The sequence below is a fragment of the Somniosus microcephalus genome, chromosome 8 (genome assembly GCF_052327205.1).
Source record: "Somniosus microcephalus isolate GS21.2 chromosome 8, FLI_Smic_1.0, whole genome shotgun sequence".
Taxonomy (NCBI): domain Eukaryota; kingdom Metazoa; phylum Chordata; class Chondrichthyes; order Squaliformes; family Somniosidae; genus Somniosus; species Somniosus microcephalus.
Window position 1 is genome coordinate 195,020,977 of NC_140994.1, and position 20,637 is coordinate 195,041,613.

A 20,637-nucleotide genomic window follows, 5' to 3' on the forward strand; every position below is an offset into this window, starting at 1 on the left:
TTGCTAAGTAATTTTATTGCTATATTATTCCTAGTAACTTCTGTGCAAAAAAAAAAAAAAAAAAAAAAAAATCTCTCTGGTATCTCTAACTTTATTTCTGCACCCATTGACACTGTTTTTGTTTAATCTTAGATTGCAACAGTCTGAAAAAGCCAGACAGTCAGCGGAAGAGAAAAATCGAAAGATCAAACAGGAATTTGTCAGTAAAATTGAGAACCTCCAGCAGCAGCTCAGTGAACTGGACAAACAACGGTAAGAAATCAGAACAGCACTAGCAACTAAATCATTGCCTCAATACTGATAACTAATGGAATTCCTGAGATATCAGTGTGGAATTTTTGCTGCAGGTGCAATCGACAAAATGTGCCCATTGAATTGAGACTGTTTAATGCAAAATAGAATCAACAGATGGATGAGTGAAGGTGATTACAAAGAATGAAGAGTGTGTGAGAGAGCAAACATAATTTCATTCAAAAAGCCTTGATAAACAAATGGTGTACTTTTTTTGAGACCGAACCAGAAAGTCACGAACATAGCTCTCATGGGAGGCCTATGATAGCTTGTGTAGAAGTGCACAGATCGAGATCCTGTTCAACGTTTTGGAAATATTCAAGGCCAAAGTGTTGAGTGCAGAATTCAAGGTAACCGAGGCAACAAGATCACCAGTTGAACAGCCATGCTGAAAACCATACTGGAGATCACTGATTAGGTCAGAAGATTTGAAGTTCTATAACTGGCCACGACTGGTGCCCTTTCACCGGTCCTGATCATATAGACCAAAGTAATATGGACCTAGCAGAGATTCCTTTCTCTCCCACCCCCTTGATCTGGAAGCTGGTTGTGACTTCTGGATATGCAGATAATGGAATAAAGTGCACAGCTTACTTGCATGGAACTTCTGCAGATGTATAGAAAAATTTACAATTGAAAGGTTTTTGTATAGATGTCAATTTAAAAATGTGAAGGAGTAGGTTCTAATTCCTTTAGTTCTAGCTAACCAGTTGGTTTTATTTGAAATTCTTTGCATTCTGCAAGGTCGGTAGTGTTTCTCCATGATAAACACAAAGCTTTGTCTTTATAGTGTGAAAGTTCTAGTAATTATTTTTAGCTGGGCCAGTGTAATTTATTAGCTGCACTCTGAAAGGATCTCCTTTTGTCCTTTGGCTTTAAGTTAAAGGTGGAAATAGAATACTGAATAGGGGCAGATGGCAATATTGGGGATGAAAACCCAGCTGACCTTCCAGAGAGGAGTCATTAATAATTGCATCAAGAATTCTCCATGCTGAGAGAAGTTATGCAAGAGGTGATCCGATGCATTTAGCTTCAGTGGATGACCCGTTGGGGAAATATCGCAATGGGGAGATAGTCAATGTCTCAATTAATAATTCTCCACTTGACTCCCACTTTGATCTCTCTGTCCTCGGCCTATTGCATTGTTCCAATGAAGCTCAACGTAAGCTTGAGGAACAGCATCTCATCTTTCAATTAGGCACTTTACAGCCTGCCGGACTCAACATAGAGTTCAACAATTTCAGATAATAATCCCTGCCCCCATTTTTCATGCAGTATGATTTTTGCCATTCCCATTTGCAACATTTTCACAGCATGTTCTTTCCATTCCTTCCTCCCTTCCTAAACGCGCCCCCCCCCCCCCCCCCGTCTCTGTACCTGCTTAATATCTTACATTTTCCAGTTCTGATGAAGGGTCACAGACCTGAAACGTTAACTCTGTTTCTCTCCACGGATGCTGCCTGGCCTGCTGAGTATTTCCAGCATTTTCTGTTGTTATTTCTCAATTAATACCTCTGCTATGAAAGGTGTTTTGATATAGCTTCTCATTAACTGTTTCAACTGAATATCCATGTCATAGCAGTGAGACATACATTTTGGGATGATTTTTCCATAGAAAGGATTTGGAAATGAGTTACATTTTAAGTGGTTTGTTTTAAATTGAAGTGTTTGCAGTGGTTTAAAATTGTCCTCACAACCATATGCTGCTGCAGCTGAGAAAGGAGTTTATTTGTTTGTGTACTAGGCATTGAAGATGTGTTCCATAATGGCTGGGGGCAATTGCTAATTTGTCTAATTTCAGACTTTCTGTAAACATCCACACTTATTCTTTGGATATCCATATTCATTGCCTGGTTGGGGGTGGTTGCTGCAGAAAGGAGGTAGCTAATGTATAAGACAAATTGAGCTTACTGTGCGCGCCCCCCCCCCCCCCCCCCCCCCCCAAGGTGTGTTCCTATGATCAGTAACACTGATTGCTCAGTGTAAATAGAGCAAGTTATAAACAAATTACTATGTTCACTTGCTCTTTGCAAATTAAGATACTTTTACAATAAGCCTCATCTCACTAGTGGTTTTTCAATCTGCCTACTGAAAAATTGGAGAAACGCTTCTGAAAGACACCATATCCAGTTCAGATCACAAGGTGTCCTATTGTTGCACCCCTGGCTTATGCTATCCAATAATTAAGTATTGGGCAGTACAACCACACTGGGGGAGGAGACCCAAAGCTGTCAGGAGGAGTGTAGTCTTTTAAAAGATCAAGCGTTTTACTGCTATCATTGTTCATAAGTTTGTGCTGTTCTGCATGTTGTTAGCTTGCTTATTTTCTGTAAATAAATCTAATTAGCTCATTCTGAATTTTGGCCCAGCTCTTGTGTAGTTTGTTGATGCTGTCTTCTGGAGTGGTTGTGGGTGATGAGTGCAGGATTGCCAGTGTGATAGAGTGAGTTCTCTGGAGGAGGCAGAAGAAAACTGAGTGTCTTTGCTTCTAGATTGTAGGCGATGCTAGATCTGCTTACAAACGTGGAGCAAGACCACTGCAAGAGAGAATGGCCAGTTAAAATAGCCTAAAATTACATTTAGTAGCAGTGAGTTGAGATGTGTCCTGTTGTTCAAACTGTCATTTCCAGACACAACCAAGTTTAGAAACAGTCTAGAATTGTACCACTGGAGGTTTTTCCACTTCAAGTAGGCATATGATTATTTCACACATTTGTCATAAGACTTGTCCAAGAACATTTTCTCCTGCCAATCATCTGAAACATTGAATCCTCAGCATGCAATTGAGTTGTCTTCTCTTCTAGCGAAATGTTAAGTAGAATTTGATCTTGACCACCTGCACAGATTTTTGGTGTTCAGTGGTAATGAAAACAGTTTGACGCAATCTACTTTGACTGTAGATGCTGGTTCTTGGCTCCTAAGACTGGAGGCGATTTAAGGGATACTTTGCCAACTTTTATCATGCTACTCGAGCGATGGAGTGTACAATGAGCTTTTAATACCTCTGCTAACACATATTACACTTTATTCTATCTGATTTTAAACAGGCAAAGAAATTATTAGACCCTTTGTTAGCAATGGTAATACATAAGCTAAGATTCTGCTATTGTGCATAAAGTTACTTAAAGGGAAAGTTAATTAGAAAAGGTAAAACTGGCTAAGTATCTACCCATAGTTATTTCATCTCCATCTTTTAACCTTGCTTTGAATTTTTACCCTTCAAATAATCTTCACTTTACAGGATTCCTCTGTGTATTTCCTGATGCTTGGCAGAGACTTGGAACAGCCCTACAAATCATGCCCCAGATCAGCCTTTGAGACCAATAAATAGAGAACCCTATTCTGTGGAGCAAACTCACTGAAGGGATTCCTTCTGCTTGATATCCCAATGCATGGGATTCATTTGCTGCTGAAAGAAATGGATGTTTGTAGGTTTCTGCAGAGGAACTCCTGTAAAGTGTTACTGAAAAGAAAAACTTTGTTATACATTTTTATTTTAAAAGTTAGTGGGTAGGGTACTGATCAATGAGGTACTGATTAATGAAGTGCTTAAAAATGTGAGCTATACCTATTTAGGAAAGGAAGACATAAACTAGGTTGAAGGGTTGTTATCTCTATCTACCTTGAGCTTTCATTAAGAATAAGTGAGACCATATCAAATTGTGGTTGGGAAATTTGATCTTTGGTTACAACAAACTTACTGACCACTTATCACTCTATGGGATTTGGTCCTTTTGTTGCAGTGGGTTTTTTTTCAATTAAGAACATTTCCCCTTGCATAGAATTTCCAGCACAGAAGCCAGTCTGTCAGCCCAACTGTGCTATGCCGGTGCTTATGCTCCACACAAGCCTCCTCCCACTCTACTTCATAGGATTGTAGTTGATCATGATCTTGTCTTCAGCCATAATCCACATATGCATGAATTTCCAGTAGGGCTCACTAAATAGTGATCAGGAGTCAGACCCTTGGCTTTCTCCTGCATTTATTTGCAACATTTTTGCATACCAATTCCTCCTTTTATTGACTGACTGGATGTTCCTAGGTCTTGTAGAAACTTGCAGCACAGAAGGAAGCCATTTGCCTGTCATGCATTAGTCCCACACCTCTGCTTTTATGTTCATAACCTGTAAGTTTCTCATCCTCAAGTTCCTGTCCAACTCCCTTTTTTTAAAAATTATTTATGGAATCATCTTCCAGCTTTTCAGGTAGAGCATTCCAAATCCTGACAACTGAGTGAAAACATTTCTTCTCATCTCCCCTCAAGATCTTATGCCAACAATTGTAAACCTGTGACCTCTGGTTATTGACCCACTTGCCAGAAGGAATAGGTTTTCTCTCTACTCTATCAAAACCTCTCATCACCTTGAAAACCTCTATTGGGTCACCTCTTGACATTCTCTGTTCCAAGGAGAACAGTCCTAACTTTTCCAGCCTCTCATAACTGAAGTCCCTCATCCCTAGTAGCATCCTGATAAACCTCCTCTGTGCCCTTTCTAAGGCTTTTACCACTTTCCTCAAGTGTGGTGCCCAGAATTGTCCACAATACTCCACCTGAGGCCTAACCAGTGATTTATAAAGTTCTAGCATGATCTGTTTGCTTTTATATTTTATGCCTCTATTTATAAACCCAGTTAATGCATATGCTTTTTTTAGCCACCTTATCAACCTGCCCTGTCACATTTTTAAGGATTTTGTATATGGACACCAAGGTCTCTGCTTGCCTACACTTTTCAATATCGTGCCATTTATAGTATACCGTCTTTCCATATTAGTTCTCCCAAAGTGCATCACTTCACACTTAGCTGCGTTGAACTCCATCTGCCATGCTTTTGCCCATTTTACCATCCCATCTGTCATCCTGAAGTCTACAGCTATCCCCTGAACATTATTAACACTTGAACCAATTTTGGCTTGGGTTCAAATTTTACTGTATCGTAGATAAGAGAAGCAAGATGAGCTGGTTCTTCTCCAATACATTCACCCACTCGGCCCTAATAGAGTGGAATATCTTTGATTTTAAACACTATAAAGGACGTGGCTTGTGATAACACTGTGAATGGCAGTTTCGCTGTTGACAATGCGCTTGCAATAGCGATTCTTGCCACTAAGTATGGCGTCGGGGTGGCTGCGGTGTCAATAATCATTGTGGAGTCATGAATTATGCAGGTAGGCCGTGTTGTCAATAGTCCGTACTTTAAAACTGGCAAAAGAGAGCCCAATTTTGGAGTTAACTAAAGTAAAATAATTTTATTTTTTAAACTATAGCTCTATTTTGGATTCTGAACTTAAAGCTGAGAAGGAACAGAGGCAAAGTCTTCAGCGACAGTTGCAACAAGAGAGAGATGCAACATCTCAGTTAAAAGCCCAACTGCAGCAAAAGTCAGGGTTAGAGAAGGTAAATATGTGAATTTTCTGCAAATAAATTTCTTGTTTTTAAAATGGCACTGAATAACGTGGTATTCTAGAAAACTTAAGCTTTTAGAACAAAAAATGTGTGGCACAGTACGTTGAACCACCATAATGCTGGGTTACATGTTTGTTCTCCTGGTTGAGAAAAATCTCTCGGGTCCTTTCAAGATACACTTCTGGATTTTGCTGGCAAAGGCCTGAGAACAGGTTACTTTACCCCATCTGTCCCTTCAGCTGTAGTTAATTTATAGTTCAGGAAGATCAGAGAAAAAGGCACAAAAAAAAATGTTCTTGGAGGGGGAGCAGAGTTTTTGCCCTCTGCTCAGCTGCACTGTTTTAGCCAGTTAAGTCTTAACTCTGCAGATTTACACAAGCGCTCTAGTCTAGGGTAAATGGGGTACAACTGTACAAGCAGAAGGTGGGTACTTAATATTGGGCAGACACGAGCTACTGTTTGTGAATTTCTCAATACCTTAATTTCAAAACTCTTGCACATGTTAGATTTCTGCATGAGTCACACTTGGATGGCCAAAAAATATTAGCACTCAGATAACTGTTATTAAGACTTACCAATTTTTGTTTTACTGAATTATTTCTGGAATGTTCTTTTCCTCAGGAGACCACTGCTTCTCACCCTTTTTTTGCTCGCTCTTGCGTGTGCTCTCTTGCTGCTCTCTCTCTCTCTCTCTCTCTCTCTCTCTCTCTCTCTCTCTCTCTCTCTTCATCCCTCAAGTCATATATTCAATCAATGTTTGAGCCCTTGTGTGCTGCTTAGATGGAATCGAGAATCTGTCATTCACGGCAACTATTTTAAATACTCCTAGTTCCGAGCAGTTTATTGCCAGAAGGGTAGTAGAATGCATTTGTTATAAACCAGCTTGTCAGGAATTGTCAGCCCAACATTAACTCTTTCTTTGTCTTATGCCAGAACAGAAGGAGTTGCTCAGAATATAATTTCAAGGCAGCTGTACCATCTACACCCCATACAATCACTAAATATTGATTAGGTTACATTCTGTAGGAACGATAGTTTTTAGCATTTCAGTCTTGAAATCTGGTCTCTTGGTTAATAGAACTATAAGCCTCTAATCTTGGTACTACTGTGAAATAATACTGTAAACACAATGAGAAAATATATCCATTTTGGTATGATAATTCTTTCTATGGAATTGATTCTCCACATATAATTTGTCATTTCTCGACTTTATTCTCCTCCATTTGGAAATTTATTTGACACATTACTCATAGTTGATCCAACAGCCATTGAAGGGAATGGAACAATAATTATATACCAAAACATTCAACAATGTGGGAAGACAGCTCTCTTGGCCCATTGTAGGGGGAAAAAAAAAAAAAAAAAATTCTTAAGGCACAGTGCCCTATGATTTTCCTCCTTCTTTCTCCCCCAACCCCCCCTTTGAATGGTGAAGTTAACTTTAATATGTGATGGATAATTCAGGAAAGCAGGAGGAAGGCTATAGATAAAGTATGAGTTCTTCCTTTCATAGTTTTTTTTTCTTCCAGGGCACATTTTGCTTCAAACTGAGCACTTTTTTAAAAAAGGTTTTGTGGAGCAGGCAAATGTGTTGTCAGTGGTCTAATTCAGACTGACCTAAAGTTTCCTCTATCCACAGGCATCCAAAAAACAAAGGATCTAGCGACTTTCTGAAGCAGCTGTGTAGCTCAGCCTGTTTTCTCACTAGTCATCAATCTGCCCTCCACTTGTATTAGTACATTTGACGTTGTGCCCCCATTCCGTTAGTCTATAAAAGATCTTTGGTACCTGACAACTTGTGTACAAAAGAGCTCGTTTATGGTGTCTCTTTATATATGGTAGTGCATCCACTGTGATGTGGCCCTGTAGGGGCATTTTTAAAAGTCACATCAACCCATATGTGATGTCATAGGTGGATTAAGAGCTGCATACTGTAGAAAATTGAAGGTGCAAACTATAAGCTAGTTGGCCCACATGAATGGGCAACAGCTCTGAAAGATGAAGTTGGCCTTTTTTGGTCGATTTCATGTATTTAAATTGACATGTAATATGAGGGGAAGAAATTGAATGAATCAATAGATGATGTATACGGTTCTGTACATTTGAGTTCTGCAATAGAATTGAAAAGTTGAAATTATAGGCCTAGAAATTGCGGTCGGGAGCTTGCCTCCGGAGTATCTGCGAAACATTTACGAAATTACCTGCTGGCGTCCAGGCTGTGAAGAGTTGCAGCCTCGAGGCGGAGGGCAGCATAATGGTCCGCGACTCCCAGGGATTCAGGCGGTTTGAATGCGTACCTGGGTTACGTTGGGCCTGGTCCTCCAATGACGAAGAAGAATTCCATTACAATCATAACATAAATAGGAGTAGGCCATTTGGCTCTTCGAGCCTGCTACGCCATTCAGTAAGATCATGTCTGATCTTCTACCTCATCTCCACTTTCCTGCACTATCCCCATATCCCTTGATTCCCTTAATATTCACAAATCTATCGATCTCTGTCTTGAATATACTCAACGACTGAGCCTCCACAGCCCTCTGGGGCAGAGAATTCCAAAGATTCACCACCCTCCGAGTGAAGACATTTCTCCTCATCTCCGTCCTAAATGGCCGACCCCTTATGAGACTGTGACCCCTGGTTCTAGACTCCCCAGCCTGGGGAAACCTCCTCCCTGCATCTACCCTGTCAAGCCCTGTAAGAATTTTGTGTGTTTCAATGAGATCACCTCTCATTCTTCCAAACTTGAACCTTTGTTGCACTCCCTCTATGGCAAGTATAACCTTCCTTTGGTAAGGAGACCAAAATTGTACACAACACTCCAGGTGTGGTCTCACCAGGGCCCTATATAATTGCAGTAAGATGTCTTTTTACTCTTGTACTCAAATCTTCTTGTAACAAAGGCCAACATACCATTTGCTTTCCTAATTGCTTGCTGTACCTGCATGGTAACTTTCAGTAATTCGTGTACAAGGACATCCAGATCCCTCTGAACACCAACATTTCCCAATCTCTCACCATTTAAAAAATACTCTGCTTTTCTATTTTTCCTACCAAAGTGGATAACTTCACATTTCTCCTCATTATATTCCATGTGCTTGCCTATATCCCCTTGAATCCTCCTCACAACTTACATTCCCACCCAGCTTTGTATCATCAGTAAACTTGGATATATTACACTTGGTTCCCTCATCCAAATCATTGACGTAGATTGTGAATAGCTGAGGCCCAAGCACCGATCCTTGCGGTACCCCACTAGTTGCAGCTCGCCAACCCGAAAATGACCTGTTTATTCCTACTCTGTTTTCTGTCCATTAACCAATTCTCAATCCATGCTAGTATATTACCCCCAATTCATTAGCCCTAATTTTGTTTAATAACCTCTTGTGTGGCACCTTATTGAATGCCTTCTGAAAATCCAAATACACCTTCATTTATGAAGGGAATACCCTAATGATATGCAATGGAATCCCCAAATCTAATAATTATACAAAGTACAGAATTGCAATTTTATTCATAAGTTCTTTCATTGCACCAACCTCAATTTTTTGGTAATTTTAAACATCATTAAGACTCTAATCCAGGCCAATATTTGCATAAACTCATTTAATAAAGTGTGTGCATAATTTAGGATATAAAAATGTTTAATTTAAAGCTTGGATATCCACCTTGGGTTAAGACTTAACATGGGCAGTTGCTGGGCAAATAGCCCAACTCTGTGCCAGTGATTGCTTTTTCGGAGCCCCCGCAGATGGCCTGTCAATGCGTACGTTAACAGGCCATAAGTTCCGGATATTGCGCATGCGGAAATCCAGAACTTGCGGGGCATTTCAAAGGGATTACAACACCGTACTCTGAGTGCGCCGCCACAGACACTGCAATTTCAGGGCCATATACTGGAACAGTGTCACAAAACTGGTGCCTGGTCACAATTACTGTAATACCCCATTTGCAGTAATCTTACTTAAAAGATCTTTCCCTTTGTTGCAGGAAATGCAGAAGTTGCAGGATGAGAAAAAACAACTACAAAAGATCTGTGAAGAACAGGAACAAGCTCTGCAAGAAATGGGACTCCATCTTAGTCAGTAAGTCACTGTTATAGTATGTTTTCAATTTAATATTTTTTGCCATTTTTTTGAGGATAAAAGCACAAAACACAGCCTAAAATATTGAATGTAATATTCAGCTAAATGGATCCAGAAGTGAATGTGCTGATTAGGTTTAATGAGTAGCCTAAAATGTAGACCTCTGTATATGCACAAAAATGGAAACTGAAATGGTTTTTAAAGAAACCTTTTTGATATTAATACCTTTTGGTTTAAATCAGGATTTCACGGTTCAGGCATGGGGTTTTTCCAATTAGAATTAGCATAGTTATGTCAAATCCATTAAGTTGGTCAGCTTTACATAGGATATACAGCACAGAAACAGACCATGCCGGCATTTATGCTCCACTCAAGCCTCCTCCCGTCTTTCCTCATCTAACTCGATCAGCATAACCCTTTATTCCCATCTCCCTCATATGCTTATCTAGCCTCCCCTTAAATGCATCTATACTATTCGCTTCAACCACTCTAGTAGAGTTCCACATTCTCACCGCTGGATAAAGAAGTTTCTTCTGAATTCCCTATTTGATTTCTTGGTGACTATCTTATATTGATGGCCTCTTTCTATCTACTCTATCAAAACTTTCATAATTTTTAAAGACCTCTATTAGGTCAGCCTTCTCTTTCTAAGAGAAGAGAGACCCACACTGTTCATCCCTTTCCTGATAGGTATACCCTCGCATTTCTTGAATCATCTTGGTAAATCTTCTCTGAACCCTCTCTATCCTTTCTATAATATGGCGACCAGAATTGCACGCAGTACTCCAAGTGTGGTCTCGCTAAGGTTTGATACAAGTTTAGCATAACTTCACTACTTTTCAATTCTATCCCTCTAGAAATAAACCCTAGTGCTTGGTTTGCTTTTTTATGGCCTTGTTAACCTGTGGTGCAACTTTGATTTGTGTATTTGTACTCCCAGATCCCTTTGATCTTCTCATTTAGATTTGTATTTTCCAAGTAAAATGTGACCTCACATTTTGATAAAAATAGGACTATCTCACATTTATATGTTGAATTTCATTTGCCAATTATATACCCATTCTTCAAGCTTACCGCCTTGTAATTTGTTGCAGTCCTCAGTCAATCTGACAAGTGGTGATATTTAACTTTTTTCCAGATCAAAATTGAAAATGGAGGACATTAAAGAGGTCAATAAAGCATTAAAGGTATTTAGTCTGGCACTGTCTTGAAATCTTCTGCAATTCATTATAGAGCTTTGGAATATCAAGGTGAATATTTGGTTGGCTCAAGTATACTTTTTTTTTTCCATATAGCCTTGGTTCTTTCAAGGTTGTTTAACAGTCAAGTTATGCAACTTGGTATCATTTGTGGAGGTAACTTTAATGTTTTGGTATTATAGTTAAAATGATCTTGTACTTTTGGTAACTTAACTTGCATCAATAAAGTACCTGTACAACTGAATTAAAATGCCAAATTAAATATAGGTAATATAATGCCAGATTGGTTGATCATCACTTTGTTTCTTACTGAACTATGCTGTAAAACTGCTTTTATTGACAGGGAAATGCCTGGCTGAAAGATGATGAAGCAACATCCTGCAAACAATGCGAGAAGGAATTTTCAATCTCAAGAAGAAAGGTATTGTTCAAGTAAACATTGAATCTTCAATCCAATTCAACTAATTCTTATGGTTCTTTGGGACCAAGTGGCTTCAAAATGTAACATTGCCAATTTTAAAGAATTAAATTTCTTTAAAGGGAATGTTGTTACGTATACATCCTATCTTATCTCTGTGATCTCTTAAACCTTGCTTCCCTGCTCTTGCCCTTCACTCTTGTATTGGAGTACTTATTTCTCCGTCCCCTTCACTGCACTATTGGTAGCATCTATCTCCTTCACTTTTCCCCCTTTCACGCTTTGCCCCCCCCCCCCCCTCTCTTGGTGCTCTCTCTGCCCTTAATCTATTGTATTGGTTTTCTTTCCTAGTCAATGCCCATTGCCATTTATCCAGCCTGTGAAGCACTTTTACACATCTTTCTGATGCTGTGTTCTATATAAATGCATTTTTTTCCAGTATATATTCTCTGCAGGTCTCTGACATGACTCCTTCCCTCATTAGACAGACTTTTCTCTGTCTAATTTTCCCAGGCTACACACAATTCTTGCAGGCAAGAATCCTGGTCCTGACCTTCCTGTGCTGCTATTAAGCTGGCGAAAAGGAGCCTTTGCTATCAGTACTTGCTGCTCAGACACGTCCGTGTTCCTCCTGGTTGTTTTTAACTGACTTCTTTTGAGGGGATCCCACCAGTAAGACTTGCTGTTTAATCAAGAATCTAAAATCCTAGGAAATATCAAGACAATCCAGTGAGTCTTCTAATTTGAGTGTAACTTAAGCAGCAGTTGCATCTGGCAATAAGTATTTTGCTTATGGAGAACTAAAGTTCAAAAAATGCTATCTAAAGAAGCAAGTGGCAGAAAACCACCTAAAGCTGAGACAGTTATGTAAAACAGAGGGTTATTTTGTCTTGGTGTATATACTGTAGTGCTGAGCAATAGGGAAGTGAGCAAATTCTGGATCTCTCCCAATGATCTTCCATAATGACCTCCAAAGAATGACTTTCTTCAATGTTACTCATTTTCTCTGTTCCTGTGTCTCCAGAAATCAAGTAATGTATGCTACTCTAATACCTGTCAAATATATACATTCCTATGGGAAATAAAAATGGAGGACATTTTCTTTTTATAGTTATTTGCTCAAGTTAGATGGTCTTGGAATAATCATTTGAGGAGACCTCTAGATGGTTTGAAAAGTCACTTGAAACATTTGTAGACCCATAATGCCAAAAGGTATACGGACATCTCTGGCTGTGGAATGATAAGTGGAACTTTGGAAGTGTGTAAAAATTCACCTTACTCCATTTTGTTTACTCCTGAATGTAAGGGATGGGGCATTGGGGTGGGGGGGAAGTTATCTGGACACTTTGATCCATGAGGCAGTCACACCCCTTAGGTTAGGTAGTGGTACAGGTCTAATTAGTGGTCAGGGACAGGAGGGTGTGACTACAACTCAGGCAGGTAAGGGAACCCCAGGTGCAGTGCTGGAGGAGCCTCCGCCTTTGCCCTTATCCAACAGGTATGAGGTTCTTGCTGCCTGTGCGGATGAGGGTGATGTCTGCAGGGTGGATGAGCAAACTGACCACGGCACTGTGGTACAGGAGGCCATTCAAGTGGGGGGAAGTGAAAAGGAATGTTGTAGTAGGGGACAGTATAGTCAGGGGGAATAGGTACTGTTCTCTGCAGCCGTGACGGGGCATTCTGACGGCCATGTTGCCTGCCTGGTGTCGGGGTTAAGGATGATATCTTGCAGCTGGAGAAGAATTTGGAGTGGGAGGGGGAGGATCCAGTTGTCCACGTAGGAACCAACAACATAGGTAGAACTAGGAATGAGGTTCTACTGAGTTTGAGGAGCTAGGGTCCAAATTAAAAAGCAGAACCTCAAAAATTGATGAGGGAGAAAATAGAATGAGAGTAAACTAGCAAGAAATATAAACAGATTGTAAGAGCTTCTACAAGTATGTAAAAAGGAAGAGTAGGAAAAGTAAGCGTTGGTCCCTTTAGAGGCTGAGACAATGGGGAATAAGGAAATGGCAGAGACTTTAAATAAATATTTTGTATCTGTCTTCACAGAAGAGACAAAAACATACTAAAAATAGTAGGGAACCAAGGGCCTAATGAGTGAGGAACTTAAAGTAATTAATGTCAGTAGAGAAAGAGTACTTGAGAAACTAATGGGACTAAAAGCCAACAAATCCCCATGACCTGATGGCCTATATCTAGGGTTCTAAAAGTGGTGGCTGCAGAGATAGTGGATACTTCCAAAATTCCCTAGATTCAGGAACAGTCCCAGCGGATTGGAAGGTCGCAAATGTAACCCTGCTGTTCAAGAAAGGAGAGAGAGAGAGAGAGAGAGAGAGAGAGAGAGAGAGAGAGAGAGCTGGGAACTGCAGGCCAGTTAGCCTGACATCAGTCGTCTGGAAAATACTAGAATCCATTATTAAGGAAGTGGTAACAGGGCACCTAGAAAATCATATGATTAGGCAGAGTCAACATGGTTTTATGAAAGGGAAATCGTTTTTAACAAATTTATTAGAGCTTTTGAGGATGTTACTAGCAGGGTAGATAAAGGGGAACCAGGGGATGTGGTATATTTGGATTTTCAAAAGGCATTTGATAAGGTGCCACTTAAAAGGTTGCTACGCAAGATAAGGGCTCATGGGGTTGGGGGTAATATTAGCATCGATAGAGGATTGGTTAAACGGACAAAAGAGTAGGAATAAAAGGGTTGCAGGCTGAAACTAGTGGGGTGCCACAAGGATCGGTGCTTGGGCCTCAGCTATTTACAATCTATATTAATGACTTGGATGAAGGGACCGAGTGCAGTGTATCCAAGTTTGCTGATGATACAAAGCTAGGTGGGAAAGTAATGAGGAGGCTGCAGAGAGATATCGACAGGTTGACTGGGCAAGAACAAGGCAAATGGAATACAATGCAGGGAAGTGTGAAGTTATCCACTTTGGTAGGAAAGACAAAAAAGCAGAAGTATGCTATGAGGAGGACACAGAGCCTGCAAAGGGATATCGACAGGTTAAGTGAGTGGGCAATAAGTTGGCAGATGGAATATAATGTGAGGTTATTCACTTTGGTAGGAAGGATTGGAAAAACAGAATATTTTGTAAATGGTGAGAAACTATTAAATGTTGGTGTTCAATGGGATTTAGGTGTCCTCCTACAGAACACAAACTTAGCAAGCAATTGGGAAGGCAAATGGCATGTTGGTCTTTATTGCAAGGGGGTTGGAGTACAAGTGTAGGGAAATCTTGCTACAATTGTACAGTGCTTTGGTGAAACCACACCTGGTGTACTATGCACAGTTTTGGTGGTCTTAACAGAGAAAGGACTAGTTGCCTTGGAGGCAGTGCAGCACAGGATCACCAGATTGATCCCTGGGATATGAGGGTTGTCCTATGAGGAGAGATTGAGTAGATTGGGCCTATACTCTTGAGTTTAGAAGAATGAGAGGTGATCCCATTGAAACATGTAAGATTCTGAGGGGGATTGATAGGGTAGATGCTGAGAGGTTTTCCCCTGGCTGGAGAGTCTAGAACTAGGGGGCATCGTCTCAGGATAAGGGGTCGGCCATTTAAGACTGAGATGAGAAATTTCTTCACTGAGGGTTGTGAATCTTTGGAATTCTCTACCCCAGAAGGCTATGGATGCGGAGTCGTTGAGTATATTCAAGGCTCAGATAGATAGATTTTTGGACTCGCGGGGAATCGAGGGATATGGGGATTGGGTGGGAAAGTGGAGTTAAGGTCGAAGATCAGCCATGATCTTATTGAATGGCCTACTCCTCCTCGTTATGTTCTTACGGGTGACGTGACTGCTCAAAGTTTCAGCTAGGAGTACACACCTTTTGGAACGAATCAGGTCTCTTTGTAGCCCTCTTTCTGTCTGAATTTTACAGAGCAATTGCACTGACTTCCATGAAAAATGGTACTATGGGATCATAACTCATTCTAGGGATTAACTGGTTGGAAAAACAAGGACTTGAAAATCTTTCACCTGCAGTCACTGCTGTAATTTTAGCGCTTAAAATTTTTTCTCTTAAGGTAGTGGCTGCCACAGTTGGATACGGGTCTATGGGGTAACAGCATTCTTGCCCAAAAGGCCATTTTCACATTGATTTTAAATGTTGAATGCTGGCATGGTGAGCATCGCTGAAACTTCACTGTGCCCTCGCTTGGCATCCAAAGACATACTTACCAGCAGGAGTTACTGGAGATTGTTCAGGGAACCACAGCTGACTGACTCCCTCCCTAGCCCATGGCACTATTCAATTCAATTCAAATCGCTCTATTGGCATGATAAGGTACATCTTATGTTGCCAAAGCATCGAAAAACATTTATGGTTGAACACACAAACGCAGATCTATTCATAGTGTATAAACAGATTGTGGTAAACCACTGTTATTGTTGTTCACCGTTGTTGTTGTTGCACACTGTTGTATCTATGCATGCCTCAGCTGGCTCCGCCCCTGGCTCCACCCACATGCCCAAGTATAAAAGTGACTGCTCTGCAGCCCCCTGCCTTCTTGGAAACCAGTCAACCACGAGAGGCATGCTCTGTTCTTTGTTAATAAAAGCCTTTTAGTTACTCTCCTAACTCTCCGTCTTTTATGAGTAATTGATAGCGCTTCAATTTTATTAACAAAGACAAAATGTCGGCACCAAATGCTGAGCAGCAGGCGCTGCAGCAAATGACGGCACCAAACGCTGAGCAGCAGGCGCTGCTGCATGCCCTCAGACCAACATGCCTGGACCTAGACCCTCGAGGCGGGATCGTCTACCAAGTTCGCACAATGGCTGCGTTGCTTCGAAGCTTACCTGGAAGCCTCAGCCGTGACACTAGATGGAAACAAACTAAAAATCCTGGCCTCCAAGGTGGGCCACCAAGTCTACACGCTCATCCAGGACGCGACTACCTACGCGGTGGCTATCGATCTGCTAAAAGGACAATACACACGCCCGGTAAATACGGTTTATGCCAGACACCTCCCTGAGATCCCGCAAGCAGCAGCCCGGGGAATCGGTGGAGGCATTCCTACGGGCACTACAGATACTCGGCCGAGCCTGTGATTGTAAAGAGGTATCGGCCGCGACACACACGGAGGGACTTATCCGCGATGCTTTCGTTGTGGGCCTCAAGTCCGACTACTCCCGGCAGAGACTGCTGGAGAAGGGCGAAATCGACCTGAAGAAGGCAGTGTCCCTCGCGCTCTCGCTAGACGCGGCCCACCGGAATATGGACGCATTCTCCCCTAACCGCTCCGCACCGTGGACGCCGCAACCTTGGGTCATGGGACCGCCACCCCCAGCACCAACTGCTGCAGTGATGTCCAAGGGCCCGAAATGTTACTTTTGTGGCCAGGCAAAACACCCCAGAGCACGCTGCCCGGCAAAAACGCTACCTGCTCTGGCTGCGGGAAGAAAGGACACTACGTCGGCGCCTGCAAAGGTAAAACCGCTAACGCCAGCAGCGCCGCATGTGAACAATGGGGGCAGCCATCTTGTCCGCCATCTTGGACACCTCCAGCCGCGTGGGGATCGGGATCATGGGCGCAGCCATTTTGTCCGCCATCTTGGACGCCTCCAACTCCAATCGCGGGTGACCTGGAATCAACCACCGCCTCGTCTGACAACCACAGCGACTCGCTCGACCATACGCTGGCCTCCGTGACGCTGGACCAATCTCTCCCTCACCAACTGTCCAGGTCCATGATGGACATTACGGTAAACGGCCGCGCCACTACCTGCCTTTTCGACAGCGGGAGCACGGAGAGCTTTATCCACCCCGACACGGTGCGCAGTTACACTCTCCCGGTCCTGCCAACGCGCCATCGGATCTCTATGGCTTCCAAATCCCATTCAGCAGACGTCGGTGGCTACTGTGTAGTGACCCTTTCAGTAAGGGGCACAGAATACAAAAATTTTAAACTTCGTGTCCTGCCCCATCTCTGCGCTGCCGTTCTACTGGGGTTGGATTTTCAGTGCCACCTTAAAAGTGTCACGTTAGCGTACGGCGGACCCCTCCCCCCCCCCACTCAGTCTGCAGCCAGCAGCTTTTAAATCGCCCGCCGCGCACCATTTGTAGCCCCTCCACGCTTAAAGGCGCTCCCCCCCCCCCCCCCCCCCCCCTTCGCTAACCTCACCCGCGACTGTAAGCCCATCGCTACCAAAAGCAGGCGGTACAGTGCCGGGGATAGGAGCTTCATTAAATCCGAAGTAGCAAGACTCCTGAAGGAAGGGATTATTGAGGGTAGCACTAGCCCATGGCGAGCACAAGTGGTGGTAGTGAAGACTGGCGAAAAACAGCGCCTAGTTATTGACTACAGCCAGACGATCAATCGCTACACCCAGTTAGATGCATACCCACTCCCCCGCATATCTGACATGGTCAATCAGATAGCACAATACCGGGTGTTCTCGACGATTGATCTGAAGTCGGCATATCACCAGCTCCCCATCAGGGCTGAGGACCGCCAGTACACAGCTTTTGAAGCTGACGGTCGTCTCTACCACTTCCTCCGAGTCCCCTTCGGCGTCACCAACGGGGTTTCGGTCTTCCAAAGGGAGATGGACCGAATGGTTGACCAGAACGCGCTGCAGGCCACCTTCCCCTATCTAGACAACGTCACCATCTGCGGCCACGACCAGCAGGACCATGACAACCTAGAGAAATTCCTCCGTACGGCCCAGCGGCTGAATCTAACATACAACAAGGACAAATGTATGTTTCGCACCACGCGCCTCGCCATTCTTGGCTGCGTAGTGGAGAACGGAGTCATCGGCCCCGACCCTGACAGAATGCGCCCCCCTTATGGAGCTCCCCCTCCCCCACTGCCAAAAAGCACCGAAGAGATGCCTAGGGTTTTTCTCTTACTATGCTCAGTGGGTGCCCAACTATGCGGACAAAGCCAGACCCCTCATCAAGTCCACCTCCTTCCCCCTGACAGCAGAGGCATATGCAGCCTTCACTCTTATAAAAAGAGATATTGCGAAGGCCACAATGCACGCAGTGGATGAGTCATCCCTTTCCAAGTGGAGAGCGACGCATCCGACTTCGCCCTAGCTGCAACCCTTAACCAGGCGGGGAGACCCGTGGCCTTTTTCTCGAGGACCCTCCAGTGCCCCGAGATTCGACACTCCTCTGTCTAAAAGGAGGCCCAGGCCATTGTGGAAGCAGTGCGACATTGGAGGCATTACCTGGCCGGAAAACGATTTACCCTGCTCACTGACCAGCGTTCAGTAGCTTTTATGTTTAACAATAAGCAGAGGGGCAAAATCAAGAACGACAAGATCTTGAGGTGGAGAATTGAACTCTCCACCTACAATTATGATATCTTGTACCGGCCCGGGAAACTCAATGAGCCCCCAGATGCCCTATCACGTGGTACATGCGCCAACGCGCAGGTTGATAGACTGCAGACCCTCCACAATGACCTCTGCCACCCGGGGGTCACCAGGTTCTTCCATTTCATCAAATCCCGTAACCTGCCCTACTCCATCGAGGAGGTCAGGACCATGACCAGGAACTGCCAAATCTGTGTGCCGAGTGCAAACCACATTTTTATAGGCCAGACAGAGCAAGCCTGGTCAAGGCCACTCGCCCCTTCGAGCGCCTGAGCGTCGATTTTAGAGGGCCCCTCCCCTCCTCTGACCGCAACGTGTACTTCCTCAACATAATTGATGAGTACTCCTGTTTCCCGTCCCTTGCCCAGACATGACCAGTACCACGGTCATTAAAGGTCTGAATGACCTTTTCGCCTTGTTCGGCTTCCCTAGCTATATCCATAGCGACCGGGGCTCATCCTTTATGAGCGACGAACTCCGTCAGTACCTGCTCACGAGAGGTATTGCTACAAGCAGAACCACCAGCTACAACCCCCGGGGGAACGGCCAGGTGGAAAGAGAGAACGCGACGGTTTGGAAGGCCGTCCTCTTAAACTTAAAATCTAAGGGCCTTCCGACCTCTCGCTGGCAGGAGGTCCTCCCTGCGGCGCTCCACTCCATTCGGTCACTGCTTTGTACGGCCACCAATGCCACCCCCCATGAAAAAATGTTCACTTTCCCCAGGAAGTCCACATCGGGGACCTCGCTACTGACATGGCTGACGTCTCCAGGACCCGTCCTACTGCGGAAGCACGTGAGGTCCCATAAAACGGACCCCCTGGTCGAGAGGGTGAGCCTCCTCCACGCCAACCCCCAGTATGCTTACGTGGCGTACCGGGACGGGCGGGAGGACACAGTCTCCATACGAGACCTCGCACCTTCGGGTGCCCCTGAAACACTACCATTGCCATCCACCACTACCCACAACCCAACCCCTGTAGACGGCATGCCGCAGCCCCAGGACCCATCATCAACCACTCAATGAGACGCCAGATTCAACGTTGGATGCTGCACCATCGCCGCCACCACGACGATCAGGACGGCATACAAGGCCACCTGATAGACTTACTTACACGAACCTTTAGTACACTTCACCCCGCCGGACTCAATTTTAAACAAGGGGTGAATGTGGTAAACCACTGTTATTGTTGTTCACTTGTTGTTGCACACTGTTGTATCTATGCATGCCTCAGCTGGCTCCGCCCCTGGCTCCACCCACATGCCCAGGTATAAAGGTGACTGCTCTGCAGCCCCCTGCCTTCTTGGAAACCAGTCAACCACGAGAGGCATGCTCTGTTCTTTGTTAATAAAAGCCTTTTAGTTACTCTCCTAACTCTGTCTTTTATGAGTAATTGATAGCGCTTCACAGATATATCCCTGATTGTATAAATATACATTCGTATAATTTGTATATACTCCTCTTAGGTTTACTGGTTGTCCCTCTGTTTATGGCAAGCTGTAACATAGTGTGCCGCTAAGGTTACACAGTTTCCCTGTTTCCCTAGTAGGTATGGGAGTTTTTGGTCGTCATTCAAATTTCTGAATTCAGGGCATATTTGAGAATTTTTGGTAGAAATTCTCCCTGATGCTCTGATATTTTCCACAAGCTGTGAGGAAGTGCATCTCTGTCTCCACCACTCCCTGACTGCAGTGAGAGCATATCCTGTCCTCTCTTGGCAGCCTGGTCTGTCTGTGTCTGCCTTTTTCGATCGCCAGGCTATGTTCACTAAGTCTGTACCTTGTCAAGGTTTTTCTCAGTTTGCTATCCTTTACCATGGTCAGGTATTCAGCCATGTTGTATTGTCTGTTTAGGGCCAAGTAGCAATTGAGTTTGTTTTGGGTTTTTGTTGTTTCTGCCCAATATGACA

General features: G+C 43.5%; 1 protein-coding gene across 5 annotated transcripts in view; it reads left to right on the forward strand.

The window, feature by feature from the left end:
- Nucleotides 1–20,637, forward strand: part of rufy1 (RUN and FYVE domain containing 1) — a 67,372-nt gene that overhangs the window by 40,924 nt on the left and 5,811 nt on the right. For 2 of the 5 annotated variants that reach the window (XM_085995485.1, XM_085995486.1), the window contains exons 13-17: nt 133–252; nt 5,558–5,687; nt 9,684–9,778; nt 10,917–10,965; nt 11,321–11,398. In XM_085995485.1, the coding sequence (XP_085851611.1) occupies nt 133–252; nt 5,558–5,687; nt 9,684–9,778; nt 10,917–10,965; nt 11,321–11,398 (472 nt within the window). Of the gene's footprint in view, nt 1–132; nt 253–5,557; nt 5,688–9,683; nt 9,779–10,916; nt 11,029–11,320; nt 11,401–16,033; nt 17,452–20,637 lie in introns of those variants that run through there. The other 3 variants (XM_085995487.1, XM_085995489.1, XM_085995490.1) reach the window with 3 other exon arrangements.